The sequence below is a fragment of the Lagenorhynchus albirostris genome, chromosome 2 (assembly GCF_949774975.1).
Source record: "Lagenorhynchus albirostris chromosome 2, mLagAlb1.1, whole genome shotgun sequence".
Classification (NCBI taxonomy): Eukaryota; Metazoa; Chordata; class Mammalia; order Artiodactyla; family Delphinidae; genus Lagenorhynchus; species Lagenorhynchus albirostris.
This window is the reverse complement of record NC_083096.1, coordinates 714,204-741,368: the sequence shown is the minus strand read 5'-3', so window position 1 is coordinate 741,368 and position 27,165 is coordinate 714,204. Positions and strand designations below refer to the sequence as shown.

Genomic DNA, 27,165 nt, shown 5'->3' with positions numbered 1-27,165 from the left:
TCCAGGGCATCTCCTCCGGGTCCTGGGCGCATCCAGCCTCCGCCTAGCTCCAGGCTGCCCCGCAGAGGCCCGGGTACTCCGGCTCCCACGGACCTCGGCTGGAGACTGATTTCCACTTCTTTGCTTCTGCCTCGGGGCCTCGCCTGGAAGCCCTCGCCCCTTCAAGCCGCGGGAATCATGCCAGGCACAAACAGAAGTGGGCACAGACTGGGTGGGACAAGGGGAGGCAGGAGTTCTCGCTTCCCGAGGGGCCGGGCTCAAGGGTCATCCCAGGCCCTGAGCCGCACCCCGGCACCCAGCCGCCTCTGGCCTGAGCCAGGCCAGCTGCCCTGGGAGTCGGTAGTGAAGACAGCTTGGAGGGTAGGAGGGTCTCGGGGCTTTTCCCGTCCCCAGGCCCCCCCAGGCCTCCTCCCAGAGCCCTGACGTCTACTCAGAGACCCATGGAGAGCGGACAGCCTCTGGCTCTCACACCAGGGGACCCCCCCCCCGTGTCTTCTTTGCCGCTGGGGCGCCTGAAGCCTGGGCCTGGAAGGGGGGTGCCCAAGTCCAAGACCCCAATGGCCCACCTCTGCCTCACCAGCGGGCCTCCTGTTGGCTCCCTGCTCGGCTCCTGTCACCTTGAAACAGTCCCCACACCCTCTGCTCCCGGCGCCCACAATCCCATCCTTCCCCTTCCACCCACTTCTCTGATTCAGCCATCCATCAAAGGGTGACAGCAAAAACGCATGACGTACAACAGGCCCGGGGGTGGGCACGCAGGAGGGGGCGCTGGGGAAGGGCTGGCCTCCAGGTGGAGAACAGGATGGCCCTCTGGGGCTCGGGAGGTCCAGAGCTGAGGAAGCACTCGGCTCTGGTGCCCAGACGGGGAGGAGGGGGCAGGAGCCTGGGTGGACCTGTGGGGTGTGACCTCCGCCTCAACTGGCCCTCAACCCCACCCGTGTTTCCACTAGTGGATGGCGGGGGCCTGGGGATCAAAAGGGGGGGCAGGAGGGGATTGGAAAGAGGGCCACCCACTCTGGGGCAAGCTGTTGATTGTTATCGAGAACAGGAAGCTAGGGTACCGCAGGCGTGGGGAGGAGGAAGCGCGTGAAGCCCTCCCCAAACTGCTCTGCCTGCGCCCCCAGGCTCTTAGGGTCTGAGCCCTCTGGCTGTGAGCACGCCTCCCTCCAAGGTTTGAGAAGCCGGAGGTTGAGCTCTTGGGTGGAGAGCAAGGAAGCTGGGGGCCAGGAAATGGGGAAGGGGGGTGGGGGGCGGGTAGTGGTTGGGCGTTAAGCAAGACCCCGAGGGTCTCTCAGCTCCCTTTAGGTGTGTTTGGGGTAGGTGGATAGTCACCTTGCCTCCTGCCGACCCCTCGCCCCTTTCCACTCAGAAACGCCTGGACATCTTTGGAGGTGCAAACACAGCTGCGGGGCGGGGGGCGGCACCGCCACAGGCCTCAGAGAAGACAGAGCCCTGCAACAGCCCCGCAGCCTGGCCTGGGGGCCGGGGGTCCCGCTGTGCCTTGTCTGGGGTGGACTCTGCCCCATCCAGGCTGCTGGGAGCACGTGAAGGCCTGTATGCCCCAGGAGTGACTCCTGTCCCCGAGCCCCCCCCACCCCCGCTCCTGGCGTGAGCCTGCCCCCAACAGCTCTCGGGTGGCTCACTCCAACTGCTGACTTGCATCCAGAGCTGGGTTCTGGGGTGCAGGAAGCCAGGAAGACCCCACTGAGCCCTTGCTGAGACTGGAGAGTTACTGCTCCTCCCTGAGGCTCGGGCTCCTTCGCAGGATTGCCGCCCCCCACCCCAACCAGGGGCCGAGGATCGCCCCTCCCACATCGGTGAGAAGGTGGAACCGGGCGCTCAGAGCTGTCAGCTGGAGAAGCGGCTCCGGGAGGGCCAAGGGCGCCGGAACTGTCCCCCTCCTCACTGCTCCCTTTCCCCACCTGGCCTTCACGCACTGGGCCGCACTGTTCCTCTGCAGCCGCTCCCCAGTCCCAGAGCTGTGAGCCCCAGGGTCCGGAGCCCCCCAGAGGGGCCGGTGTACCGGGAATTCCCACAGGCACTTGTTCCTGCCGCACCTGCTCGCCCCGGGGTCAAAGGCTGCCACCGATAAAAGCCCCGAGGCAGGGGTCTCGGGGACTGGGCCAGCTGCGGGGGCTCTGCACCCGGCCACGTCCTGCTCCCCTCCCCGCCTTCCTCTCCGCTCCTCTCCGGAGAAGCCCTGATCCCGGCACCCCACGAACAGCCCTCAGATCCTGGGCCAGCCCAGGCGGCTTCCATTCCGCGTGTCCCTGGCTGTGTAGGGGAGACAGAGACCTAGAGAGCTGGGATCCGCGCGGAGGACGCTGCAGAGAGCCCGGCTGGGAGGGCTGGTGGGAGTGGCTCTGGGTGCCCCCCAGACACCCAGCCCCCACCCGACCCAGTTTCCTGACACCTCTGGGTGCCGGCTGGTGCAGGGGACTTTCCATACTTTTCAAGCCCCTGGCTGAAGGACCCGCGTGTAGGCTGGCCCAGCCACCCTGGGACTCCCGGGAAGAGCCCTGTTCTTTGCTGGAACTCAGGCCCCTGTAGGAGGACTTCAGGACAGAACAGAGTTCTCTCCCTCCCAAGCCCAGAGCCAGCGAAATGGACATGTGTTCCCCAACGTGGCCTTTCTCTCCAGAGGCCTTCCTGCTCCCGCCCTACCCGGCGCCTGCCGCCTTGATGTCCCTGGATGCCACACGCGCACGTGCACCCGGGCAGGTGTGTGCACCCTCGTGGCTCACGAGTGTTGCCTGCGTACACTGTCAGGCCACATACATGGCCAGGCTGCCGGCACGCACACCCCCTCGCCCCACGCAACAACCTGGTCAGACGGACCCAGGCCTATCCCCTCCCTGGGGACCTTTGCCGGGGCGTGGGAGATGCCCAAGGCCGGCCTTCAGCGGTGGGAGCGGAAGGGGCGCCAGAAGAGGGAGGGCTGCCGGGCAGCAGGGGGGAGACGGGCTGGTTCGCACGCGGGAGCCAGGAGGCCTGGACCTGTCCCCTGTCCGCCGCTGCCTCTGGCTGGCTCTCTCCAGAAGGCATCGGTAAGGTGCTCAGGGCTCTCCAGGTGGAGGATGTGGCTTTGTCTGTGGGAGGGGCTGCTGGGAGGAGACACAGCCCTTGTGGTGCTTCTTGGCTGAAAGGAGAGTCTTGGGTTGGGGAGACCGCTTCTACCGTCAGGACCTTCCTGCACCCTCTCCAGGCTGCCCCTGCCCCCCAGCCCAAGGCCGCCCCAGTCTGGCTGGGGGTTGACAGATGTGCCCCTATGGCCAGGTGCCTCAGCCAGGCCCCGTCCATAGGACTAGCTGTGGGACCCCCTTTTCTGGGAAGTCTTGGGAACAGTCTGAGACGTCACCCCTTCCCTAAAGCCGTGCCCTGCTGTACCTCTTCTACTTAGATTCCAAATTAGCGTGTTTCCACCCCACATCTCCAGCCTCTGCAGGTTCACCAAAGTGAGGTGCCCAGGTGAGGGGGAGGGCCAAAGGTGCAGTGTGTCCCCCTCCTCTTGGCCTGACTGGCCCCAGATCAGTTTCCCTAGTTGTTCCCCACCCCCAGCCCTTTTGAAAGAGCGCATGTGCACTCGCGTGCGCGCGCACGCACACACACGTGCGCGCGCGCGGCCTGGAAAATCTGATGAGGCTGCAGTGCTGAGTTTCCAGGCCCCCATCCCGAGGCCGGTGGGCGGCCCTGAGGTTTGGGGCTGGGCAGAGCGGGGACGGGCAGGTAGCCCACGGCTCTGGCCGGGGCTGGTCCCTGTGCAGGCCCGCACTCCCTGCCAGACAGCCTGAGAGAAGGGTCCTCAGGAAGCCAGTTAGCCGTTCAGACTTTATGTACCTACCTGCCTGTTTGCTGGGCGTCCGCCTCCCCACCTTCGAGCCTGCTCCGGGGCCCAGAGCTGCTTCCTTTCCTCCATCTCCCTTTCCTCCTTTCCCCGCGTCAGCTGCCTTGGGGTGGCGGCTCCGGGGGAGTGCTTCCAGGTGAGTTGTTGGCTCCAGGAGGTGGGGAGCCTGACCTCCAGGAGGCTGCCCGGGGCCTTCGCAGGCCTGCGGCCAGGTGGGGGCGGGAGGGGAGGGGGCGGGGTCTAGGTAGAGGGGGTGGGGCAGGGGCGGGGTCTAGGTAGAGGGGGCGGGGAGGGCGGGGTCTAGGTAGAGGGGGGTGGGGCGGGGGCGGGGCGGGGGGGAGGCAAGCACGCATCCTAGGGGGCCTGGAGCAGGAGCTGGAGGTCCCAGGTTCAAGCCCAGCTCCGCTCCTCACGCTGGGGCCTGGGCTCTTCCCTCCCTGGATATTTCTTCCTTATCTGGGGGGCAAGGGTGTGAAACCAGAGGGCTCTTCTAGACCTACCATCACTGGGACTCAAGGCTTTTGGGACAGACGCGCGCCTGTGTATGTCCACAAGCGACGCACACGCATAGCTGGTCCATCCACCCAGCACCCAGCCACACACACCCCCACCACGTCACCAGGACCCCTCTGCACAGGAACACAAAGGCCCGGTCCACCTCTGCGCGTGCAGGGTCAGACACCCCCTCCTCTCCTGGGGGGCGTGGCGTCGGGGACCAAGCTGTCTCTGCCCACCCGCAAGGCCGCCTCTCCTCTGGGTCTGGGTCTCGAGGGACAGTTTCCGGCCTGGAAGGCCAACAGCTGGAAGAGGGTGGAGCTGGGGGTGCAGGGGGAGATGAGCTTGCCCGCAGCCTGGGGGCCGCAGCCCTGTGCCCCTGACAGGGCCCTGCTGGCACAGGGTCTGGGCTGGGGAGGGAGCGCCTCGCTCTCCGCCCGCTGACCAAGGGGCGGGTGGGGGTGGGCTCCTCCTGCTACCGCCCAGCTCTCCCTGCAGACTCGGCCGGGATGGGGCCCCCATTCCCGTGCACGGTCCTCCTGTGGCTCCCAGGCTTCCTGGCCGAGGTGAGGTGTGCCCCTGCTCTCCGGGCCTCCCCCCGCCCCGTGGCGCCGTGGCTGGGCTGCATTAAGCAGGGCAGGGGAGGCTCCTTCCCACCCCCCTGACGGGACAGCAGGACAGTCTGCTCCTGGTCCCAGGGCCTCTGCACCTCGGTGTCCTGCGGTGATGCCCTTCGGCCACGTCTGCGGAAGCCAGACGAGAGGACAGCCTTTTCTCTGGTCCTGGCTGGAGCCCAGAGCCTCTGCCCATCTCTTCCCACACCCTCGCCCCCTCCCTACAGGAAGACAAGTGCCCCTCCCTGGAAGGGGGTCCGCTCGGGGAGAGTGGAGGTAGGTGCCTTCCGTGGGGAGGGGGCTGGGCAAGGCTGTTTCTCTGCCCAGACCCCGCCTCTGCTCTGGCCCTTCCCGCCTCTCCTCCTCCTCTGGGGCAGAAGGTGTTGGGAGACTCTGACCCAGCCCTTCTCCCCCGGACCGCCTCTGAGGGTGAATGTCAGGGTCCAGGGGAGGTCTGCCAGCCACACCCTCTGCCTCAGCCGCCTGACCCCGCTGGGGTCCCCGGAAGAGCAGCCACTCCGGGCCCACACCAACGCGTCCAGCTTTGAGTTCCAGGACCTGGTGCCGGGAAGTTGCTATCAGCTGGAGGTGACAGCCCTGCGGCCCTGAGGGCAGAACACCACTGTCATCTGCACTGCCCGCACAGGTGCATGGCCTGCGGGCAGGGGAGGGGCCGAGCAGGATGTGGCTGCCCTGGAGGGTTGGCAGGGGGCGGAGCGGCCCGAGACGGTGAGGTCTCTGAGGACCACGCCTGCTGCAGTGACTCGTCAGGGGCACTAGAAGCAGAGGTGATGCCCCGGCCCTGAACTTGGTGCCTCTGTCTGCCTCTGATGCAGCCCTGTTGACGGTCCAGGACCTGCAGCTCCGTAGCTTGGGGAGCCCGTCCCACCTGGAGGCCTTGCGGGCGCTGCCCCCGGGGGGCAGAATGGCTACCAGATTCTCTTCTACCACCTGGAGTCGCAGACATTGGCTCACAATGTGTCCGCGTTCCCGGGCACCCTGTCCGACAATTCTAGTGACCTCTTACCCGGCAGCGAGCACGCTCTGGAGGTTCCCACCTGGGCTGCCGACCTCCAAGCGAAGCCCAGCATCTATCAGTGGACAGGTAAGGCCGGCGCTCGGCGAGGCCCCGGGGGCGGCCGGTCTGGGAGTGGGGGGCCGTCCAGAGCCGCGTCCCGTGACTGGGCTCCTGGGCTGCTGCTGCTGGGGCGGCGCCCGGGCCCCGCGTCGGGCCCTGTCTCCAGCCCGGCTGTGCTCTCCCCACCCTTTCTCCAGCGCCTGTGCCTCCAGCTCTGCGTGCGCCAGGTGCCAGTGCCCTGCAGGCCTCCTGGAATGACTCGGGTCGCCGCCGGGCTGCGTCTCACGCTCACAGACCTCCTTGGCGGCTCCAACCTGACGGCGGGGGTCACACGGGGCATCTCCAGTCACACCTTCGCTCGCCTCTCTCCGGGAGCCCCCTGTGAGCTGACACTCAGCACTGTTGCCATCTGGCGGCGGGGCCCAACGCCACCGAGTGGACCCGTGCGTGCTGGGCGGGTAAGGGGTTGCCGCAGAGGCTCTTCAGTCAAGCAGGCAGGAGCCAGCTGGTGGGGTGGGCTTCCAGGAGTCCTGCAGGGAAGGGGTGAGGCCTGCCTGGAGGGGGTGGCAGGAGTCCACCCGCCCCCACCACAGACGATGACGGTGGTGACACTTATCGGCACTGGTAGCATCCACGTGCCAGCCCCGTGCCAGGCACTTCTGTGTGTCACCTCGTTTACCCCCCAGAACAACCCCTTAAGTTGTGTTATCTCCGTACGGTGGAGGCATCGAGGTTCAGAGAGAGGAGGACCAGGTCCCGAGGCTTAGGAGTGTCCAGCTGGGCTGAGCCCGCAGGGACTTTGCTGCACTTTTGCTCAGGGAAGTGCTGTCTCGCTGCCACTCGCTGGCTGTGGGTCTCGGGCAAAGTGCTGACCCTCTCTGTGCTTCAGCCGCTGTATCTTAAAGCAGGATGAAGATGGCAGCCTTGTGAGGAGTGTGAGGCCTGGCACCGGATGTGTTATCGTTTGTCACCACGTCCTCGGCCGGGTCCCAGGACTCACCCGGAATATGGCGCAGGGTCACCGCCAGCGCCTGGATGAGGCCTGGTCCAGGGCGTGCGGGAAGAAGCTGACACGGGGGTCCAGGACCTTCTGCACGTGTGTCTCCCTTCCCCACAGATCCCTCAGTCCCCCTGGACCTGGTACTCGCTCCCCGGCCCCCAGAGCTCTGGGCCACCTGGAAGGCAGGGCCGGGGGCCCGGGATGGCTACCTGCTCAGGCTAAGTGGACCGGTGGAGAAGACCATCACGCTGGGCCCTTAATGCCACGTTCCCGGGGCCCCTGCCCGCTGGACACTATGCTCTAGAGCTGAGGGGTCTGGCCGGGCCCTATGACGCCTAGACCCAGGCCAGTGCCTGGCTGGAGGGGAGTCTGCACTGGCGGGGTACAGGCTGGGGTCCTGCCCAGGGGCACCTGCATCAGGAGACGTGTGAGTCCTCACTCTCCAGGGACCACACCCCCTCCAGATGCTGCAGCCCAGCGCCGGAAAGGCAATGGTACTGAGCTGCCCCTGGACGGGCTGGAGGCCGGCAGGGATCCTGGGACCCAGGTACTGCCCTACACCCAGGGAGCCCCCAGCCTCCTCAGAAACATCGCTGGGCCACCTGGTGCCACCCAGGTCACTCTCCAGGGACCTGGGGCCCACTCAGGGGACAGTGGACACTGTCCCCTCTCCAGGCAACACCCCCTGAGCACCATAAGTCACACAGGTGAGTGCCAGCCACCGCGGACCCTGGTCTAGGGCTGGGGGGCTTTGCCTCGGGGTGGAGATCTGGGTGGGGACATCACAGCACCACAGATACTGCAGGGCCCCCTTACCAAGCCGCTCCTCTCTCCAGATACTCCAGGGCTCCCTTACCAAGCCGCTCCTGGCACCACAGTCACCGGAGGTCATCGGCAGGGGGCAGCCCCTCTGACTTGACCGTTGGCTGGGCCCCAGCACCAGGGCAGCGGGAAGCCTACAGGGTCGGCTGGTGCCAGGAGGGCAGCCAGAGCTCTCTGGGCGGTCTTGTCGCCTTGGGCCCCGATACTTCCGGCCTGACGCTGAGGGGCCCCGTGCCCGGCTCCTGCTACACCATGTGGGTGTGGGCGTGGGCAGAGGGCCAGCGCCTGCCCCCGTGAGTTCCCGGCTGTGGGCCCTGGGGGGCCAGCCTGGGCGGTGGCGGTGGGGACCAATGTCCTTCACACGCCGCCCTCTGTGTGCCGTGTTCCTGGCTCAGAAGCCGTGCGTCCATCCAAGGTGGGGCCGCTCATGAATCTGTTTGCAAGCATTCTCCACCTCCTGCCATCTGGTCGGCCATCCATCCATCCATCCTTCCAACAAATATTTAATGAATGCCTCCCATTCCTAGGTATGGGGTTAGGCGCTAAAGCCAACGGTTATGAAGAAGACCCTCTAGAAAGGAAGGCTGCCGAGTAAACAGACGGTTTATGTGTCTGTTGAAGTAACGCGTGTTGGTTTATACATCAGAGCGTAAGCTAGATGCACAGAGAATACTCACGGTGTATCTGAACCACGTGAAGCTCTGTTCTCACGGGTTACAACTGAGGACTGTGGGGAATTGTATGTGGTTCCGGCTAATTCTTCAGGGCTTACAGAAGGGCCACCTTAAAGAGTCAGGGAAGGGTTCCCAGAGGAAGGAGGTGGGCCGAGAAGCGTGTGTGGCTGAGTAGGGTGAGCAGAGAGGGGCCTTAGCAAGGGGCAAGTGTGGACCCAGGCCCTCAGGTTGGGGAGAGAAAGAGAGAGAGAGGGAGAGAGAGGAAGAGAGACAGAGAGAGATTGGGAGGTGGGGGCCAAACGTCAGTGGCTGAGCTGGAGCCCCGTGTCCCGGGTGCGAGGCACAGGCGCTGGGTGCTGGTGGGGACCAGGTGGACCAGACGTCATCCTCCAGGAGCTGATGGTCTGGGAAGCAGGTGGGGCGCAGGCATCAGGGCGGAGACCGTGTCATCCAAGAGGTTTTCCTGGGAGGGAAGGAAGGAGCGGGCTGGAGCCTGGTGGCTAGCTGTGCCTGGAGGCCAGCGAGCAGGGAGCAGACGACGCAGCACGAGGGGCGGGCGCTGGGTTGTTCCAAATCCGTTTCTTCCTGTCCCGCAGTCCCTGCGCCTCCCGCCAACCTGAGCCTGGGCCTGGCCGCCCAGCCCCCTGCCCTGCGGGCTGTCTGCAGCACCCCCCACCCCCGTCGGGGGCAGGGACGGCTTCCTCCTGTGGCTGTACCGCCTGAGCCCCCTGGCTCTGGAGGGTGAGGAGACCCTGGCCCCCGAGGCACAGACTTCTCCTGGGCCCAGCCGGCTCCGGGCACCGAGTTCCTGGCGTGGCTGTCCACCCTGCAGGGGCTGGACAAGAGCAGCGGCACCAGTGCCGCAGGCTGGACACGTGAGTGCCCTCCGCATGGCCCTGCCTCACAGGCCACCCTTGCTCAGTGGGTCCCAGGGGCTGCACGGCGCCCTGACCTCCCTGTGGTCCGTGAGCAGGCCGCTGGGCTGACTACGGTTGCTCCCTCGGGCACCAGGACACCCCTTGCCCTGGCCGAGAGCCCCCGGGGCCTGGCCCTTCTGGCACCAGGAAGGCAGGCAGAACCTGGGCTTTGCTCCCGGGCGGTGACATGGGCTGGGCCCTCGAGCTCTCTTAATGACCAGCGGCGGGGAGGTGGGGACTGGGTGGACCAGAAGACTGGCTGCCAGGCCCCCCGGGCCCCTTGCTCAGTGTTCCCTCACTTAAACAACATCCAGGAGGCCTCCGTCTCACGGAGGAGGAAGCCAAACACAGGGCAGGCTCTCAGTCCTCAGTGGGGCGTCGGGGTTCACGTGCGGGCCGTGTGGCCCAGGGTCCACGCTCCTGGCCACGTAACAACCCCAGAAAGAAGGGGGGGTTGGGGGGCCCCAGGAAGGGTCACAGTTCCTGAAGTACAGGACGGGTCACACGGTGAGGCCCGGAGGCCCAGAGCCGGGAGGCTGGGCCAGGAAGCCCCTGCCAGAGGCCCGAGGCCTGCTCGGTGGAGCCGGGCAACAGCGGGGTCTCCTTGCCCAGCGTCATCCTTCTCCAGTGTGGTGGCCCCCACTGCCCGCCCTGCCCTCCTACCCCTCCCAGGACCCTGAGACCTCGGACCGGCCTGGGAGGGGTGGGAAAGCTCCGGCCAGGGGCTCTGACTGGCTCAGACCCAGATCGGGCCTGTGCCTCTTTGAGCCTCAGTTTACAAAGGAGGGGTCCACCAGGTGACCCCAGGCCCTGGGCCCAAGGGGAGGGTGGAGGGGCCCCGCCTGGACCCCAGACACTGCCTGCCCTTTAACCTATCCACCCACTCGGGGGGCTGTCAGAGCTGGGGCTGGGCCCGGAAAAGGCTCTGCGTGTAACCCCCTGGCCGCCCCGTCTGGCTGGGAGAGCGGTGATCGATGCGCTCACTCAGCATGGCCGGGGCTTGTGCTCTGCTGTCTGGGGAAGTCGGGAGGCGGTCTGCCTCCCCACGGGTAGAATCTCCTCTCACTGGTCACCTGAACCGGTGTTTCGCGACTGGGCCAAGGGTGGAGGGCCAAGTGGGGCCCTTTCGGGAGGAAGGAGCCATGATCGGGGCTGTGCTCTTCACCCCGCACTAGAGCTGCCTTCAGCAAGTCCCCAGTCCTCGCACGGGGAAGGCGTCCCCAGTTCCGTGGCCACAGGTCTGAGACCCAGGCTGGCAGAGTCCTCGGCGAGTGGACGGCTGTCCCTCAGTGTCTGCGTTCCAGCCCCTCTGGGTCAGGGCCCGCACCGATGACCTTTTACCTTCCTCATCTCTTTAGGGACCGAATCTCCAAATACAGTCATGCTATGAGGTCCTGAGGGTCTGGACTTCAACTTGAATTTGGGGGGAACACAGTTCAGGCCATGACACTTCCCTTCTCTCCCCCCGACCCTGTTGTCCCCGCAGCCCCCCTCGCCCCCCCTCTGGTAAGTGTGGCCAGTGAAGGCCCCCCCAGCCCCGGGCATCCTGGGTCCACACGCCGTGGGGCCGGGACGGCTACCGGGGGACCCTGTACCAGGCAGGCGTCCCGGTGGGCTCCAGCCCCGTGGGGGCCCAGCTGGATGGTGCCAGTCTCTCAGCTCTGACTCCGGGCACTGAGTACGAGGTGCAGGTGGTCGCACAGGCCGGGCCCCTCCGTGTGGCAACAGCCGGCGCCCCCGGCTGGGCCTGTGAGTGGCATTGGAACGGCCAGGGGAGGAGCAGCGGCAGGGCCGCCCCGGACCCCTGCTCCCTCCCTCAGTGGCACTGCTGCCCCCCAGTCGCCCGTCCCACCTGCACCCCGAGGGCCCTGCGTGGGGTCACAGGCGTCCTGCTCTCCTCCCCACAGCCCCACTGGTGCCCACCAAGCTGCTGGTGTCCATGCAGGCGGGCAGTGCTGTGGTCAGCCTGGCCTGGGCCAGCGGCCGCCTGGGGCACGGAGTGTGCCGCACACACCTGGACTCAACCTCTCCCTGTCCGTGCTCTGCCCGGCGGGGCCGCTCCAGGCCTCCACGCACCTGGTGCTGCTGCCCGTGGGTACGTCGGTGTCTGTCAGGGGGAGCAGAGCACCCTGAGCGCTGCCCATCCTGTCCCAGCCCTGCTCGTCTGGGTGTGTGCCGTGCCCACCCGCCCTCGGGATGCCCCTCGCTCTCCAGATGGGCGTCAGGTCCCGAGGAGACCTTATTTCTCCCTGTGGCCGCTGCCCCTTTCCAGGGACAGAAATGCCCGGTCCCTCTGCGCCTCTGACTTTGACCACCTCTTGGGCTGCGCTGACTCCCACGCGATGTGGAACCCTTGAACCCGCAGAGCCCGACCCAGTGGAGGACGTGCAGTGCCAGCCCAAGGTCGCCCGCCTGGCCCTGGCCTGGATGGTGCCCAAGGGGGACGTGGACACGTGTCCGGTGGTGGCGGAGCAGCTGGCAGCAGGAGGGGACGCCCACCTCGTCTTCCAGGCCAGCACCTCTGGGGATGCCCTCCTGCTGTCCCGCCTGGAGCCCGCCACGTCCTACCGCCTCAGCCTCTCCGTGCGGGGCAGGAACGGCCTGTGGAGCCGGGAAGTCACCGTGGTGTGTGCCACTGCTGCCGAGGGTAGGCGCCCCCTTGGCCTCAGGCCCCGCTCCCTCAGTCTTCCTCCCCCATCGCCCCCAGCCCCGGCCCCGACCCTGACCCTGACCCAACGCCACACTCGTTTGACACCCCCTGCGGGGCTTGTGCCCAGCACCCAGCCCAGTTTGGATTCTGTGCGTCCAGTCAGCTGCCATTGCAGGCATGGCCCTGCCCTTGGGGACTGCTGTCAGGGCCTCACTCTCCCCCTCCGCCCCCAGCCTGGCACCCCCCCACCCCCGAGCTGGCCGAGGCCCCCAGCTGGAGCCTGAGATGGAGATGGACGCGCTGATATCCCGGGGCATGTTTGGCGAGGACGACGGGCAGATCCAGTACTATGGCGTCACCGCCACCACTAATGTGCCGCGTGAGTCCCGGCCCAGGCGGATGAGGGACCCTGGCTACTGCCTGGCAGGGGTGGCAAGGGGCCCAGGCGCTGACACGGGTGAGATGAAATGTCTGAGGCCGGCGGGAGTCTTGGCGCAGGAAGGGGGACTGGGACGTTCTGGCGGAAGGGACTGGTATACTAACGGGGGCAGGCACGTCTAGAACACGGGCAAGCCCCTCTGGTGGGGAGAGGCCCCACCCCGCTGCCCACCTGCCCCGCCCCCTCCCCGTTCCTCTCCTAGTGGCACGGCCTCCCTGTGACGCCATCAACCACACCTGGTACGACCAACACTACGGGGGACGTGACGCCTACCTGGCCGCCCTGCTCCCCAGCCCCTTCTACCCGGGGCCCTGGGCCGTGCCGACGTCCTGGATGGTGCCTGTGGGAACAGAGGACTGTGGCCAGACCCAGGACGTTTGTAATGGGCAGCTCAGGCCGGGTTCCCGCTATCGGTGAGGGCCAAGGCTGAAGGGAGAGGGAGACACTGAAAGTTTCATTGATGTGTTGTTTACACCTGTGTCAACAAAAGAGCTGGACTGATTCATAGAGAGGAAGCATGTGCTGGTCCAGTAGGGTCAGTAGAGCTATTCTGACTGAGCTTCCTGGTAGGCAAGGCAAAAAGGGGAATGCCCACCTGCCACGTGGTTCTTTTCTCAGCAAAGCAGGGGATGGATTCTCTTTCACTTTGCTAGGGCTATACTGAGGATACCAGGCGCCTGTTTCTAGGGCTTCTTGCTCTCAGAATAGGGCAGTGGAGGCAGGAGAGAAGCCAGGAGAGGGTGGAGTTCGCTCTGAAGTCTCAGATGACGGGGCGCCAAGCCCTAAACAGGCGAGGGGGCTCCTGCTACCTGACCATCTGCTGCCCGGGACTCAGTTTCCTGGGAGGGGCGCGGCCCTCTTTGCCTGCCACCACCCCCCCCCGGCCCCGCAATGGAAGGTCCTGCCCCTCTGTGACAGGTTCAGCGTTGCAGCCTTTACCAGGTACAGCTCTGAGCCCCTCATCTCCTTCTCAGCCTTCTCAGGTAGGTGGGCACCCAGCTAGGACTCCAGCTGGGTCCTGGGGTGGGGATGGGTGCTGGGACCTCCCTTCTGAGGCTCAGCTACCAGCGGGGACCTGTCCTGCCTCACAGAGCTGGGAGCCCCAGAGCCAGCGAAGGAGGTGCTCCTGGTGGCAGCCCTGACCTGGGTGGGCTGGGGGTAGTGGGCAAGACAGGCATTGAGGAAACGGTTTGCTGCTGCTGCGATCGCTCTACCCTCCCGCAAGGCTCCCCTCCGCCATGCTGCTCCCGGTTGGCCACCGTATCCTGGAGCAGCGCTGACCAGTAGGAACATAAGGCAGGCCACAAGTGAGAGCCACATCTGTGGTTCCCAGTTGCTCTGTTACAAAGAAAAAAATAAACAGGTGCCATTAATCTCAGCCACGTTTTATTTAAACCAAGATACTAAAAATATCGTATCAACATGTGATCGACTTTTTAAAATGATTAATGAGAGATTTTACATCCTTTTCTTCTAATCAGTAGAACTTTGAAATCCTGTGTGTAGCTTATGCTTGCGGCAAATCTGAAATTGGAGCCGCTCCGGTTCAGGTGCTCAGTAGAGTAGCCCAGGGCACGTGGCGACCGTACTGGACGGAGCAGCTCCAGAAGGTGCGGGGCCAGGCCTCCGCCCTCTCGTCCTCAGGGGTGTTGGGGGGGCCCTGCTCAGGAGCTGGGGGCAGGGAGGGCTCACAGGCCGTTCTCGGTGCCCGTCCAGGGTGGTCCCCCCGGCAGCCTTCTCTGGCCTCGGTTCGGCATCTGGGACTTCCTTCTGCAGGGTGAGGGCTGTCACTGCGCCCTCCACCCAGGGGGTCTCGGGCCCAGGGGAGGCTGGTGTGTCTCACGGGGTGGCAGGTCGGGGCTGCCCAGCTCACCCTTCCGTCTCCGTCCACAGAGCCCCTCCCAGCAGCGGTGGGTGTCGCAGCTGGCGGTGGCCTTGCGCTTGGCGCCTTGCTGGGCCTGCTGTGCTGGAGGTGAGTGCAGGGGCGGAGGTGAGCGGCGGGGAGGGCTGGGCCGGCGTGTTGGGGGAGCCCCAGGCTGCCTCCCAGGCCCCGTCACCCTCTGCAGGTCGGAGAAGAACCTGTGCTCCCAGGAGCTGGTCAACCTGCGGTGAGTGTGTGGCCCCTGTGGGGCGGGGCAGGCGGCCCGCCCTCCACAGGCTCGGTGATGACGGGGTCTCCCCGGGACTGCATCCCTCGCCCCCCCAGCCGAGCCTGCCCTCAGCCGCTGTCACACCCTCGTCACCCTGCTCCCAGGGGCCCCCGGCTCCTCCCAGGCCCTCAGCCTCTGCCTCCAGACTCCCGTCCTCTCGGTCCCCGACTGACCACCTGGACGGTTGCGGGCCAAGTCGCTTCCGTCTCCTTCTTTCTCTCCGACGTTGGATTTCGCAATCTTCCCAATATCGCTACTGTTCTTCCTTCTCTCGGCCGCACCCTGAGCGGCGCTGCGAGCAGCTGTGCCCAGAGCCATCCTCAGGACCCGGGGTCGGGGCCTCAGACACTCATGCCCACCTCCTCCGAGTGTGGTCCTGTTTGCCCTGCCCCCTCTCTCTGGCCCCTACCGGCGCCCAGGGCAGGACTCTGCACACCAGGGCCGCCGCCTACTCTTCCCTCTTCCCCCAGGTGGACCCACGGGCCCATCCCTGCCCACAGCTTCCGACAGGGCTACGAGGCCAAGAGCACCTGTGCCCACCAGGCTTTCAGGAGTTCGAGGTGAGGCCTCTGCCGCCCCCAGGCTCTGGGGGGCCCCAGCTGTGCACGACCCCGCCCCCGGTGTGGGGGTGACATGGGTCTGCTTCGGCCCCCGTCTCTGCACCCTGCCGACACCACGAGAACCGCTACCCTCTCGTGCTGCCCTGTGAGCATGGCAGGCAGGGGTGTGCGGGCCGGAGCTCGGCCCGGAGGAGGCGCTGCGTGTGCCCGCCCTGAATGCGCGGCTTTTAGCGTCTGCAGATGACCACTGCCGGGTCAGGCTGACCCCGCTGGACGGAGAGCCTCACTCCAATTACGTCAACACCAGCTTCATCCACCAGCAGGTTAGAGCCGCCTGCGCGCTGGCTGCGGCGTCCACTCGGGAGGGGCCCGGTTTGCAGGACACGCTGTCCTGCCCTAGCCGTCCACGAAGACCGCCAGCTTGTGTGTCTTGTGTGTTGGTCGCTGTGCTGGGACCGCAGGAGGCAGGGCTGGGCTACACGGATTCCCACCTTCAAAGGAGCAGGAGTTGTGTGTGTGTGTGTGTATGTGTGTGACACCTGCCACGCGGCATGACAGGTGCTGTAATAAGGGCACACGTGTGGTGCTCAGAGCTCGTGAAGAAGGAACGTTTAGTCCACCTTGGAATCAAGAAAGGCTTCCTGGAGGAGGGGGCATTTGGTCTCTTGAAGGATGAGCAGAATCCTGATAAGTGATGAAAGAGGGGCAGACATTGCAGCTGGACAGACCCAGAGAAGAGCCGGGCGGTGCATGTGGACAGAGTGGGGCGGGGTCATCAGGCGGAGGCAGGAGAGGCAGATGGGGCTGTTGGAGGAGGGACTGAGTGCTGGCCTCGGGGAGCTGGGTGGGCAGTGGAGCCCTGGGAGAAGTGCAGGTGGTGTGGGTCGGGTGGTGAAGGGGTGGCCTGGGGAGGCTACTTCGGGGCCATCAGTGTCTTGTCATCGTCCCATCGAGGTGGGGCTGTCTCCAAGTCACCCTCCTGATTTGGGTCCTTGGCGCACATGTGTTCACGTGTGTGCACACGTATCGACCTGCACACGAGGTCCTCACTCCCAGAGATCACCCGTGGGATGCGTGGCTGTGGGCTGGGGCCCCAGTTAACGTGATCCTGCCCGCCCCCAGGGCTACACCCGCCCACAGGAGTTCATCACCACCCAGGGGCTTCTGAAGAAGACCCTGGAGGACTTCTGGCAGCTGGCGTGGGAGCAGCAGGTCCGGGTCGTCGTCATGCTGACGGTGGGCATGGAGAGTGGGCGGGTGAGCGTGCCACAGCCCCCGGGGTGGCCACCAGGTGGCAGGCTCTCCCCACAGGACCAGCTGTGGGTCTGGGAGGCCAGGTGAGGCCTGGGGGTTGGTGGGGTCCCCAGGCCGCCCAGGATGGGGCAGGGAAGGAGACCAGGAACCCAGGCTCCCAGCTGGACTCGCCTCCATTGCCTCTGCTGTTTCTCACCGAGACCACCCTCTCCTGCTCCAGGCCCAGTCTGCATCCTTGCTTTAAACACGCCTGTGCCCTGCTCCGTGCGGGGCCCTGGGACAACACCTTTGAGCCCCTCCAGCTGGAGCGGAGAGGCCAGGCCAGGTGGTCCTAAGTAAGGCCATGCAGTTTGCACAGGAGCCCGGCAGCTGCCTGGAAGTCCCAGGGGTCACATAGAGGTCTGGGGGTGGAGGTGCTAGGGCCGGGCCGGGGGAGAGAGGCTTCCGGACAAGCAGGGTGGCGGAGACAGACAGGTGGGTGGGAGGTGCTGATACAGCAGGGGTGGCAGTGATGGGGGGGCCCACATCCCTCTGGCCCTAGGTGCTACGTGAGCACCACTGGCCAGCCGACTCCACCCCTGTCACCCACGGTCACATCGTCCACCTCCTGGCCGAGGAGCCCGAGGACGAGTGGACCGCGCGGGACTTCCAGATGCAGCACATGCGTACCCGCGAGCGAGGGGTTGTGACTCCTTAGAAGGTCAGCTCACCTCCTGGGCCCCTGGCCTCCCCCTTGCCCAGGAGGTTGGAGGTTAGGGAGGGTAGGGAAGCACAGGGAAGGCTAAGGGTCATCCGAAGTTGGGTGAGAAGGGACGGTTTCTGCCCTGCCCTGCACCCGGCTCAGGGCCCCCGCTCACCCCAGACCCCTGGGCCCCATCCGCCATGCCAGGCTGTGTCCTCCTGGGGCAGCAGTGCCCCCCTCCCCCTTGGGCCCCCTGCAGGCAGACTTCCCGGGGGGTTGGAGGAGCTGAGGGGAGCAACCCAGCATGAGGGGCACCACTCCGCTCTCAAGATCTGGTGACAGAATGAGGGCTGAGCAGAGGACAGTGGGTTAGGAGGGGACGGAGAAGCGGCTCCTCTGCCCCCCAGCCTCCGGGCTGCCCAGCAACTGCAGTGGACAGTGAAGCAGCTGCAGTTCGCCACCCGGCCAGACCACAGCGTCCCCGAGACCCCCAGCTCCCTGCTGGCCTTTGTGGACCCCGTTCGGGAGAGGAGCGGGGCCCGTCCTGGTGCAGGCAGGCGGGGCAGGTGGCGGGTGGCGGGGTGGGCTGGGGAAGGGCCCCGCTTCACAGCCCTGGGCCCTCTGACCCGCAGTGCAGGCGTGGGCCGCTCGGACACCTTTGTGGCCCTGTCAGGGCTGCTGCAGCAGCTGGGGGAGGAGGATACAGTGGACGTATTCCACACGGTGTGCTCGCTGCGCCTGCACTGGCCCCTCATGATCCAGACCCCGGTGAGGGCAAGGCGGGTGGGCTGCGGACCCTGGGAGGGGGTGGGGCAGATGGCCGGGCCACAGGGTCCCCAGGGGCCAGGGAAGAACCCCGGGGGAGGGGCTCGGACACTCACCCTCCTATCGGGGCTTCTGTTTCCCTTTGTGCCGGGGGTGGGAGGTAGGAGGGCCCCTGCCAGCTCTGATGCGGAGGGGCCCCACGGGAAGGCTCCCCAAAGCCCCTCCCCTGCCCCGGGCCGTCTGGCTGGTCAGGGCCTGGAAGTCTCCCTGCTGGGCCACAGTCCCTTAGCTGACCGCCTCCCTTCCCACCCCCCAGAGCCAGTACATCTTCCTGCACGGCTGCCTCCTGAGCAGGGTCCTGGAAGGGGCCCCCCGGCACCTCTGAGTACGTGCAGCACCGGGAACCTGGCCCGGTGCGGGGCAGGGTCCCCGTCCCTCCCACCAACAGGCTGCCAGCTCCGTCCACGCAGGGCCGAGGAGACCAAGAGCGGGAGCTGGGCAGCCTCCGGCACCCCCGACGCGGCCCGCACCCCGCGCCCCGCCCAGGCCGCAGCCCATCCCCGTGCGGAGCTTTCTCCCCAGGCGTGATCTGGCGACGCTGGCTTCTTGGGGGAGCACAAGGTAGCTGCGGGCCGGGCGGCACGACGACGCGGGGTCCCCTCGTGCCACCACTTCTGCGGCCTGTCTCATGGTGCCCCTCTGCCCATCACCCTCCCCAGCTTCCGCTCCAGGCCCTCAAGGACCAGGCCGGCTCTGCGATGCCCTCTCCTGGCCGTGGGCAGGACGGCATGGCCTCCCGCGAGTGCCAGTGGGCTTGCGGGTGGACGGGGCATCGGGCGTCGTCCAGGCTGGGGCCTCCGGCAGCCTCACCCTTACCCTCGTCCCGCAGACGGCTGTTGTCACGGGCGGTCCCCTCCGGCAGAGGACGGCCCTGCTGGAGAGATGCCCGAAGCCTGGCTCTTCCCCGTGGGACCATGCCCTTGGGCCATTGGTGCTTCCTGGTCTGGGCCTGGGAGGCTGGGGGTCCTAGAGCTGAGATGGGCAGGGGACACCCTGTGCTCTGCAGGGCGGGCCCTCTGGCCGCGATCACGTCATGCTGACCGGGGCCCGCAGAGCTCTGGGAGCTGGTGTGGGAGCACGGCACTCGCGTGCTGGTCTCCCTGTGCCTGCCAGACCCCCGGGAGAAGGTGAGGGAACAGGGGCAGAGGGTGGGATGCTTGAGGGTTGGGGTGGGGCTGTGGTGTGACCGGGGCTTGGGTGGGGATGGGCTGGCCGGCCGAGCAGCCCTGACCCAGTCTGGCTCACGGAGTCACAGCCCATCGCCACGGGCGCGGTGACCGTGCGCTGGGTGGCCGTGAGCAGCGCTGCAGGCTGGCCCTGCACCCTCCTCAGCATCACATGCGTAAGCTAGGGCCGTGGGCTGGGGGTGGGCTCCGCGGAGCAGTCCCGGCCCCTCCAGGCACCGGTGCCAACGTCTTTGCCCAGAGAGGGAGCAGGAAGGAGGGGCCGGTGCAGAGGCTGCAGCTGCCGTGTGGGGAGCCGGGCAGGAGCTCCCCACCATGACCCTGCTGCCCCTCCTGGCTGCCGCGGGCCCGTGCTGCTCCTGGTGCGTGGAGAAGCTAGGCACGCCGCTCAGCCACTGCAGGTGCCACTGGACGGGGCCCCAGAGGAGCAGGCAGAGACCCCGCTGCCCCGCGGCTCGGGGTGCGGGTCCGGACACAGCCCCCTCCTCACTCTGCCCTGACATCGTCTTTCGGGAGTCTGTCCCCCGATGCCCGCTGGGCCCCGTGCCGTGAAGGCGCCGAGTCGGGGAATAAGGGATGTGGTCAAGCCAGAGGCCGAGTGCGTTCTGTCCATCCATGCCAGGGCCTGCTGGGAAACAGGAGCGGGGCTGGGGGGGCCTGGTGGGTGGCTTTCGCGGGGCAGCCCCCAGCCCCGCCCTCCAGTTTCCCTGTTCCTCAGATCTAGTTTCTAGTGTCCGGGGGGCGGCCCTGGATTCAGAGCAGGTTACTCGGGGCGAGGGGGCACAGCTGCTGCCCTGTGCACAGCAGGACCGACCTGGCCCTGCTCCCCCCCCTCCCCCCGCAACCCGGCCTTCCCCTTTCCCGCCGCCAGCAGCAGGTGCGGGGGGGGGGGGGGGGCTCGCTGCTGCGTGGCCAGAGCGGCTGAGTTTTCTCTGCCTCCTTCGCCCCACCACAGTGCGGGAGTCTGGGGAGGGAAAACCCTGAGGAGAAGCAGAAAGGAGGGCAGGGGTGCTCACCGTGGCGACACCATCACCCGCGGCCACACCAGGTCCCATCTGTCCCCTCATCAACCAGGAGGCCCTGGACGGCTGGCGCCAGCGGCGGGGCCCCAGCCGCTCCCGGTAGAGGGCCTGGGGGACACAGAAAGCCTGCACAAACCAGAGCAGGACGCCCCGAAAGGAGTCAGACCCCGAATCGGGGAGGGGCAGGGCTCTCCTTGGCCGCCCCGAGCTCCTCGTGAAAGGCGAGGGGTCAGAGGCCGGGAGGGCCCTCGCGGCCTGTGCAGCAGAAGCTGGAGCAGGGCAGCCTCCCCGCTCACCTGGGCCTCCCTGGGCTGGGTCACACCCTCTGCACACTCGTTCCCAGGAGTCGGGGTTGGCCCATGACGACCCTCCAGTAGGCGGGCTGGAGCCTCGCACTGGGCCCAGGCCCCGCCATGCTGAGGGGGCAGCAGGGCCCCCACACCAGAGCTGCAAAGGAGCAGGAGGGCCGCAGCGAGTGGGGAGTGAGGCCGGGAACACAGCCGAGTGGGCAGCACCCCTGTGGTCTCTCCGGCCCTCCGTGCACAAGGACCACCCAGGCCTTCCTGGGGGCTCATCTACGTCAGGGCCGAGCCCCACACCCCAGAGGGCAACGGTTGGTTTGGTTTCCGCCTTCCTGGCCCAGCCGTGCAGCCCCTGGGGCCCGGGAGGTGAGAGCAGTAGCAGAGAATGGGAGGGGGGTGATGAGTGGCCCTGGGGGGGTGACGGTCCTGGATGAAGGGCCACTGGCTGCGCTGAGGCTTTCAGGCTGCCGCTGTACACTCAGGATGGACCGTGTGGGGAGAGTAAGGTCAGGAGACGCGGCCGGCTCTCACTCCACCCTGGGCTTGGCCCGGCGCCGGGATGAGCCCAGCATCAGCCACCGTCTCTCGCCCTCAAGCCTCCCGCCTGGCCCTTCCAGCCTCAGGCTGGTGGAGCTGCAGCTGCTGGACTGGCCTCCAGGTGGCGCCAGACTGCCGACTCGGGCCGGTCCGGACCGCCAGGTGGGCGCGTCCCCCAGCCGGGCGCCTGGCTCCATCCCGGGAGCAGGGTCCAGGGCTCCCGGGCTCCCACCTGACTGGGGCCGCGTGCAAGACGCTTTGTGAGTGGACGTCACACCTTCTCTAGTGGGGGGCCTGGGGCTCGGCTGGAAGTCTCCTCCTGTAGCCACCCGACCTCCACCCGCCCCGCGGCTCCGGCCCTTCACGGCCCACCTGGCGAGACAACCCCTCGCTCCCCTCCCCAGGAGCCAGGCTGCGGCGGGTGACCCCGAGTTGTACTTCTGGGGCTGCTCCCCCCCCCAAGTGGGTGACCTCGAGCAAACAAGGTGCTTCCGGGGCCCTCCTCCGATCCCCTGTGGCCCCGAGGCTGTCCGCTCTGGCAACGGGGTCCTGAGCCCGCAGCCCAAACGCCTGCAGGACCCGCTCTCCGCTCTCCGGGTTGAAATGAAATTCCTGGATTTTTTTCTTTCCTGGATGAAATTCCTGCCAGCTCGGAGGGAAGGAGGGAAGTGGAGCGAGAGGCGAGAAAGTTCCCTGGCTCCGCCCTCCCCTGCCAAGCCCAACCCGTGAAACCCAGGAGTGAAGACCAAGCAGCGATGCCTGCTCCTCTCTGACTGTGCGCCACCGGTGCCCGCCACCCTCCCGGCCGCCGCGATGCCCAGCGCACCCGGGCTCCGCGCCCTCTGGCTCTGCGCCGCACTCTGCGCCTCCCCGTGCGCCCCCCAGCCTGGCCCGCGGCCCGCCTGCCCGGCCCCCTGCCGCTGCCACGAGGACGGCATCATGCTGTCGGCCGACTGCTCTGAGCGCGGGCTCTCCGCGGTGCCGGGGGACCTGGACCCCCTGACGGCTTACCTGTGAGTACCACGCGCTTCTCCCTGAGCCCGCCTGGCTGCGCGCTGGCCGGGCCGGCCTCAGTCTGGGGCACCTACGCAGCTGGAGCCCTGAGGCCCAGGCATCTTCTGCCCTGTCTTGGACTGCGGGGCCGTGGCGGGGAGAACAGTCCCAGGCTGAAGGCCAGGCGAGTGGTGAGGCCGGGCTTCCCTGACCGGTTCCCGGTTGGCCCGTCTCGGGGCCTAATGGCGCGAGCCCAGGCTAGGTGAGAGGTGGGTCTCCGGGCCCTGAGCAGAGGGGCCCAGACTGCCGCCCCCTCTCCTCTTGCCGGTTTCTTGGTTTCTTCTCCTGCAGAGCAGCGCCAGGACGGTGGCCAGGGCTCAGCGGAGGAGAGGGGAGGGGCCCCGTGGGGGGAAAGATTGTCCCCAGCCGGGGCAAGGAGAGCAGAGCAGTCACTCGAGCTGGGTGGCCTTGGTGGGGGTCCCAGAAGCCAGGAGAGGGGACTAAGCCACCCTCGTCTCCTCCAAGACGTCCCTGCTGGCTCCATCTCCCTCCACTGAGGCCTCTGGCTCCCCAGGGGCCTCCCTGAAGTCACGTCCCAAGAAGCCGTGTTGGAGACACTAATTTGTGGGCAGTGCCAAGCTGAAAACCAAAGAGCTGTTTTTAGAGTCTGAGTTGGGGTGAGATGGTGTGTGAAGTGGACCCCACTGGGGGCAGCTGCCCCTCGGGGCTTGAGGGCTGGGGGCTCTGGCCTGGCCACCTGGGCAGGAGGAGGGAGTGAGCGCACACTCCAGACCACCTGCCTCCCCCCTGCTCTGGGGAGAGGAAGGCTTCCTGGCTCAGCCCCGCCTGGGCCTCCACGACCTCTTCTCGGAGGAGGAGGGTCTGGGCCATCTGTCCCGGAGCTCTGTGGCTTTGGGCTCCAGGGCCTGGGGGCTCTGAGGAAACAGGAGCTCGTTTGTAGAGTCAGGCAAGTATTTGTTGAACTAAATGGGACCAGGGCAGCTCCCCTTCAGCCGTTTTACATGTGTGTGGGTGAAGCGGGTAGGACATTGGCTCATTTGGAGACAGGGTTCTGTGGCTAAAAAGAATTTGGAAATGACTTTTGTGGAGCCTTTCTCTGGGGAAGCAGGAGAAAGTTCCCTTTTCCAGGCTGAGGGGCTCACTGGTCCCACCTCCTTCCCCAGACCCATCCTTCCTCAGGAGGACTTGGGGAAAAGAGGACAGTGTCGCCGTCAGAATCCACGCTGCTGGAGGGTTGCCCCCACCGTCTCGTCACTGTTCCCCTGGCACTGTCATGTCTGCATTTGGGGTTTTCTGAGCCGACCCTGAGTCTCCCTGGGGCCTGAGAAAGCCCCTCTCTCCCAGGACTCAGCCTGTGCATCCCAGGGTAGGAGGGAGGGTCCCACGTGGCCTGGGGACCTCAGCAGCAGGCCCTGGAATGTTGGAGGGAGGGGAAGATGCAGGGTCCCCCTTGGCCACGCAGGGTCTTGTCTGGGTGGTGAGTGGAGCGTCTCTGCAGGGCGGTGGGCCTCCTTTCTCTGCCTCTCTGGAGAGTGGCCCAGGCACAAACGCACCGTGGAAGGGTGGGCGTGAGGGCCGCCACCTTCCCTCCTCAGCAAAGTGAGGATACGCCAGTTCAGCCCCAAGTGGCCCAGCTCCGGCCGAGGACGGCCCACACTTTCATTGGCTGCTGGGGCCCGCAGGGCCTCTCGTCTGGGCCACCCAAGCCCCGGCCCCTCCTAGCTCTGCCCCTGACGGAGTCACCCGAGTCCTCTGAGCCTCGGGGTCTTCGTCTGTACGTGGGGACAAGTGGGTGGTGGGCAGGCTAGGTGAGGCGACGTGTCATGTAAACTCCCCGGCACAGGGCCTGACACATACGAGCAGCGCCTGAACCCTCACGCGGGAGGAAATGGCACCCGGGGTGAGCGCAGAGCCCAAGGGAACAGGCTGTGGCGGGACGAGGGGAGGCGACCGCGGGGTGCTGGCCTCAGTCAGTGCCTGGCTGCTCCGGGTGGGGCTCGGGGTCCAGCCAGCTGTGAACACTGGGGATGGGGTGGGAGGACGTGGAGGAGAAGGTGAAAGGTCAGATGAGAACACGTGGATGTACAGGGGGCGGCCGGTCAGAGGGCGCCCTTGAAGACCTTCAGAAGGTGCCAGAGACGGAGCCGTAGGGGGCACCAGGGAACTCGGGGCTCCAGGAGACACCCAGCCCGTGCAAAGAGCTGCCCACCGCTGCCCCGCTCTCTTGGTCCCACTGCGTCTCTGCTCTGCCCTCACCTGCAAAGACGACGCTCCCTCAGGGTCGGACGCCCGGCTGATTGGGTTGAAGGGACCGACGCCAAACACCCACAGGCCTTGGCGTCTCTCCAACCCGTGGTCTCAGTGAGGCTCGTGGGGACTCATGAGGGTTTGGATGTCCTCCCCGGGACTCACCTGGGAGACACGGACCCCCGGCTCTGGGGCACCCGGAAGGTGGGGCGGCCCTCGCTCTATCCCGTCCCACGTCCGCACAGCGAGGGGACAGAGATATACGCGTGTTGTTGGCAGTACCCGGGGCTGTCCCTGACTTGGAGAATCTGGGTAGTATTCTGAGTCCCTCCTTTGCCCCCAGAGTTGAGCAGAGACAGGAAGCGAGTGGGGGGCCGAGCTGCTTGTAGAAGGCCTGAGGCTCGTTCGCTTGCACGGACCCCTCAGCACCCATTTCCATCACCTTCTGCCTCCGGGACGAAGGGGGCCCCCCGCTCCGCAACCGCCGTCAGGCAGCTTACTGCCTCCTCGGGACCTTACTCCCTGTAAGGCTGCTGTGACGACCGCTGACCTCGACGAAAGGTCAGACGCAGCGTGTGTGTAGATTCTGGGTAGTTTCCATCCTACTCATCGCTGCCTGGGGGTGATGAGACGGAGGCAGGGCGCTGGGGAGAGCGGGGGTCCCAGCACAGGTGCCGGTCATGGCAGAGCAGGACCGCAGTCCTCACAAGCTGGTGACCTGGGCCAGTTTCCTCATCTGTAAATGGAGCTCATGCCTGCCTCACAGGGCTGTTGTCTGAATTCACTGAGACGATGTTTGTAAAGGGTTTGGCACAGTGTCCGGCCCTTGGGAAGAGCCCAGTGTTAGTGGTGTTGTTATTAGGGTGACTGGGGCCAAGAAGTGTTAGTCAGGGAGGTCTTCCTGGAGGAGGAAGTGCGGGATGGGCGCGTCTGTGTGTTGGGGGATGAGAGAGGAGAGAGTGGCTGCGGGGAGCCGAGAGGAGCCCTCTGGGGCCTGGAGAGGTTTTAGTTTTCTCCTGGCCGGTGCGGACGCAGAGCTTTGAGGGGGGTGAGGCAGCAACGGGTGGGATACCCCAGCCCGCTCCCCAGCGCAGCGGCTGGTCCCTGCAGGGCCTGTCGTCTGAAGAAGCAGAGAAACATGTGGCTCCAGGGAGGATGGCGGCCTTGCGGGCTGCGTCTGGGAGATCCATGGGCCTCTTCTCATTCTGGACCTCGGAGGCCGCCCTTTCCGGGCTAGGCCTCCGTGTCCTTTGCTACTAGATTCTAAGAGCCTGAGCTTCTCCCCGCCCCACAAACTCGGGGTTTGAGTTCTAACCCTCAGCCTGTGCCAAAACATTTCCAGACCACAATGCGCACAGGTTTTGTTGAGAAACAGGGCCGGAGACGCAGGGGAGATGGGCTCTGAGCCTCCCGTCCTGGCGCAGGGCCTCCCCCGGGGAGAGCGGGGAGCCAGCCGCTCCAGGAGGAGGGTCCCCTAGGGACTGGGTGCCAGCCTTTCTATGAAGCAGAGCCGGGGTGGGGGGCGGAGTTGGCCCATCACGGGGCAGGCCCGGTGGGGGGGGTCGCTGGAGGAGGGCGAGCGTGTCAGGGAGCCAACACCCCAGTTCAAAAGAAAGGCAGGAAGCAGCCCCGGGCGAAAGAAAAAGGAAACCTCTGGGCTCCGGCAGCGGCGTTGCGGGCTCCATGGGTGGGCGGCGGGCAGAGGAGAAGAAAGCCCGGCTCAGAGCAAAGTCGCCCGGCCCGCCCAGCCAGCCCCGCCTCTCCCTTTCCGAGGGCTCGACCCGACGGCTTCTGCGTGGACCGTGCCCACCAGGCAGCAGGCAGGGCGGGCGCGGTGCCGGGTGCCCGACGGAGGCCCTGCCGAAGCCCTGGGCTCCAGTCTTAGCACTTCGGTTTATGGGCTGTGCGTCCTCTGGCCGCTACTCACTCGCTCCAAAGTTTGTCTTTTTTCATGTTGAGAATGGAAACGCCGACAGCATTCACTGGGAAGGGCGGTAGGAGGAGCCACGGGACAAAGGGGCAAAGCCTTGTGTCTGCTTTAAAACGTTGACCATGGGCGCTGTTTTTCTCAACCCTCCACTGCAAAGGACCCACTGAGGCCCGGGAAGGGTGACAGAAATGCCTGTGACGGGCGCAGACTTAGGGAGACAGAGTCTAAGTTCTGGGCCCCATTGGGCTGCCTTTCCTCCCCCCTCCCTCCCCTTCCCCCCTTCTTCCCTCCCCCTCCCTCCCTATTCCCCCTCCCCCTTCCCTCCCTCCCTCCCTCCTCCCTTCCTTCTTAAAAATTTACTTACTTTATTTTATTATTTATCCATTTTTGGCTGCATTGCGTCTTTGTTGCTGCATGTGGGCTCTCTCTAGCTGCGGCGAGCGGGGGCTACTCTTCGTTGCGGTGGCGGTGCGTGGGCCTCTCACCGTGGTGGCTTCCCCTGTTGCGGAGCACAGGCTCTAGGCGTGCTGGCTTCAGTAGTTGTGGCACACGGGCTCAGTAATTGTGGCACACAGGCTCTAGAGCGCAGGCTCAGTAGTTGTGGTGCCGGGGGCTTAGTTGCTCTGCGGCATGTGGGATCTTCCCAAACCAGGGCTCGAACCTGTGTCCCCTGCCTTGGCAGACGGATTCTTAACCACTGCGCCACCAGGGAAGCCCCCTTCCTTCTTTCTTCCCTCCCTCCCTCCCTCCTTCCTTACTAATCAAGCCCCCTCCCACTGACCTTCAGGGAAATGACCTTCCCTGGAGCCCATTCTGCTCTTGGGTTCCTGATGGGGACAGGCGGGGGCGGGGCGATGGAGGAAGTGACCATTCTCACAGGGTTCCCTGAAAGAGATGAGCCAGCCTGGCACCTGTGAGGACTCTT

General features: G+C 66.2%; 3 protein-coding genes across 4 annotated transcripts in view; 2 read left to right on the top strand and 1 right to left on the bottom strand.

Moving 5' to 3' along the window:
* Positions 1-4,848: 4,848 nt before the first annotated feature.
* Positions 4,849-18,508, top strand: LOC132516485 (receptor-type tyrosine-protein phosphatase V-like). The gene is given in 35 exon segments (XM_060142880.1): positions 4,849-4,905; positions 5,181-5,229; positions 5,462-5,541; positions 5,807-5,852; positions 5,855-6,058; positions 6,229-6,295; positions 6,297-6,447; positions 6,450-6,474; positions 7,149-7,287; positions 7,289-7,364; positions 7,510-7,738; positions 7,969-8,146; positions 9,168-9,268; positions 9,360-9,402; positions 10,970-11,193; positions 11,352-11,450; positions 11,453-11,539; positions 11,810-12,091; positions 12,328-12,357; positions 12,360-12,473; positions 12,736-12,946; positions 13,452-13,516; positions 13,625-13,680; positions 14,084-14,143; positions 14,250-14,310; positions 14,427-14,505; positions 14,600-14,641; positions 14,788-15,224; positions 15,227-15,388; positions 15,484-15,566; positions 16,366-16,500; positions 17,039-17,179; positions 17,612-17,726; positions 17,790-17,947; positions 18,261-18,508. Coding segments are annotated over 35 exon segments (4,155 nt in total). The 3' UTR covers positions 18,330-18,508.
* On the bottom strand, positions 18,281-21,944 carry LOC132507101 (uncharacterized). 2 transcript variants are annotated; one of them, XM_060126140.1, is made up of 3 exons: positions 20,507-21,944; positions 20,205-20,336; positions 18,281-19,816 (listed from the first exon to the last, which is right to left on the bottom strand). In XM_060126140.1, exons 1-3 carry the CDS (start codon positions 20,783-20,785, stop codon positions 19,577-19,579), a joined length of 651 nt encoding a protein of 216 aa, XP_059982123.1. In that variant the 5' UTR covers positions 20,786-21,944; the 3' UTR covers positions 18,281-19,576. The 2 variants fall into 2 exon arrangements, with proteins under 2 accessions (XP_059982123.1, XP_059982129.1); XM_060126146.1 differs by having other exon boundaries at positions 18,281-19,813.
* LGR6 (leucine rich repeat containing G protein-coupled receptor 6) overlaps positions 21,207-27,165 on the top strand; it is a 95,305-nt gene continuing 89,346 nt past the window's right edge. Inside the window, exon 1 of the mRNA XM_060126131.1 lies at positions 21,207-22,062. Within this exon, the coding sequence (XP_059982114.1) occupies positions 21,863-22,062 (200 nt within the window). The 5' untranslated portion in view covers positions 21,207-21,862. The remainder of the gene's footprint in view (positions 22,063-27,165) is intronic.

Bases quoted from the DNA above. Each gene is read 5' to 3' on its own strand.
- LOC132507101 (XM_060126140.1), bottom strand. From the start codon at position 20,785: ATGAGCCCCCAGGAAGGCCTGGGTGGTCCTTGTGCACGGAGGGCCGGA. The intron at 20,337-20,506 runs GTGAGCGGGGAG...TGGTTTGTGCAG, and splicing joins CCCAGCCCAGGGAGGCCCAG to GCTTTCTGTGTCCCCCAGGC. The intron at 19,817-20,204 runs GTGAGCACCCCT...CCTGTTTCCCAG, and splicing joins CGGGTGATGGTGTCGCCACG to CAGGCCCTGGCATGGATGGA.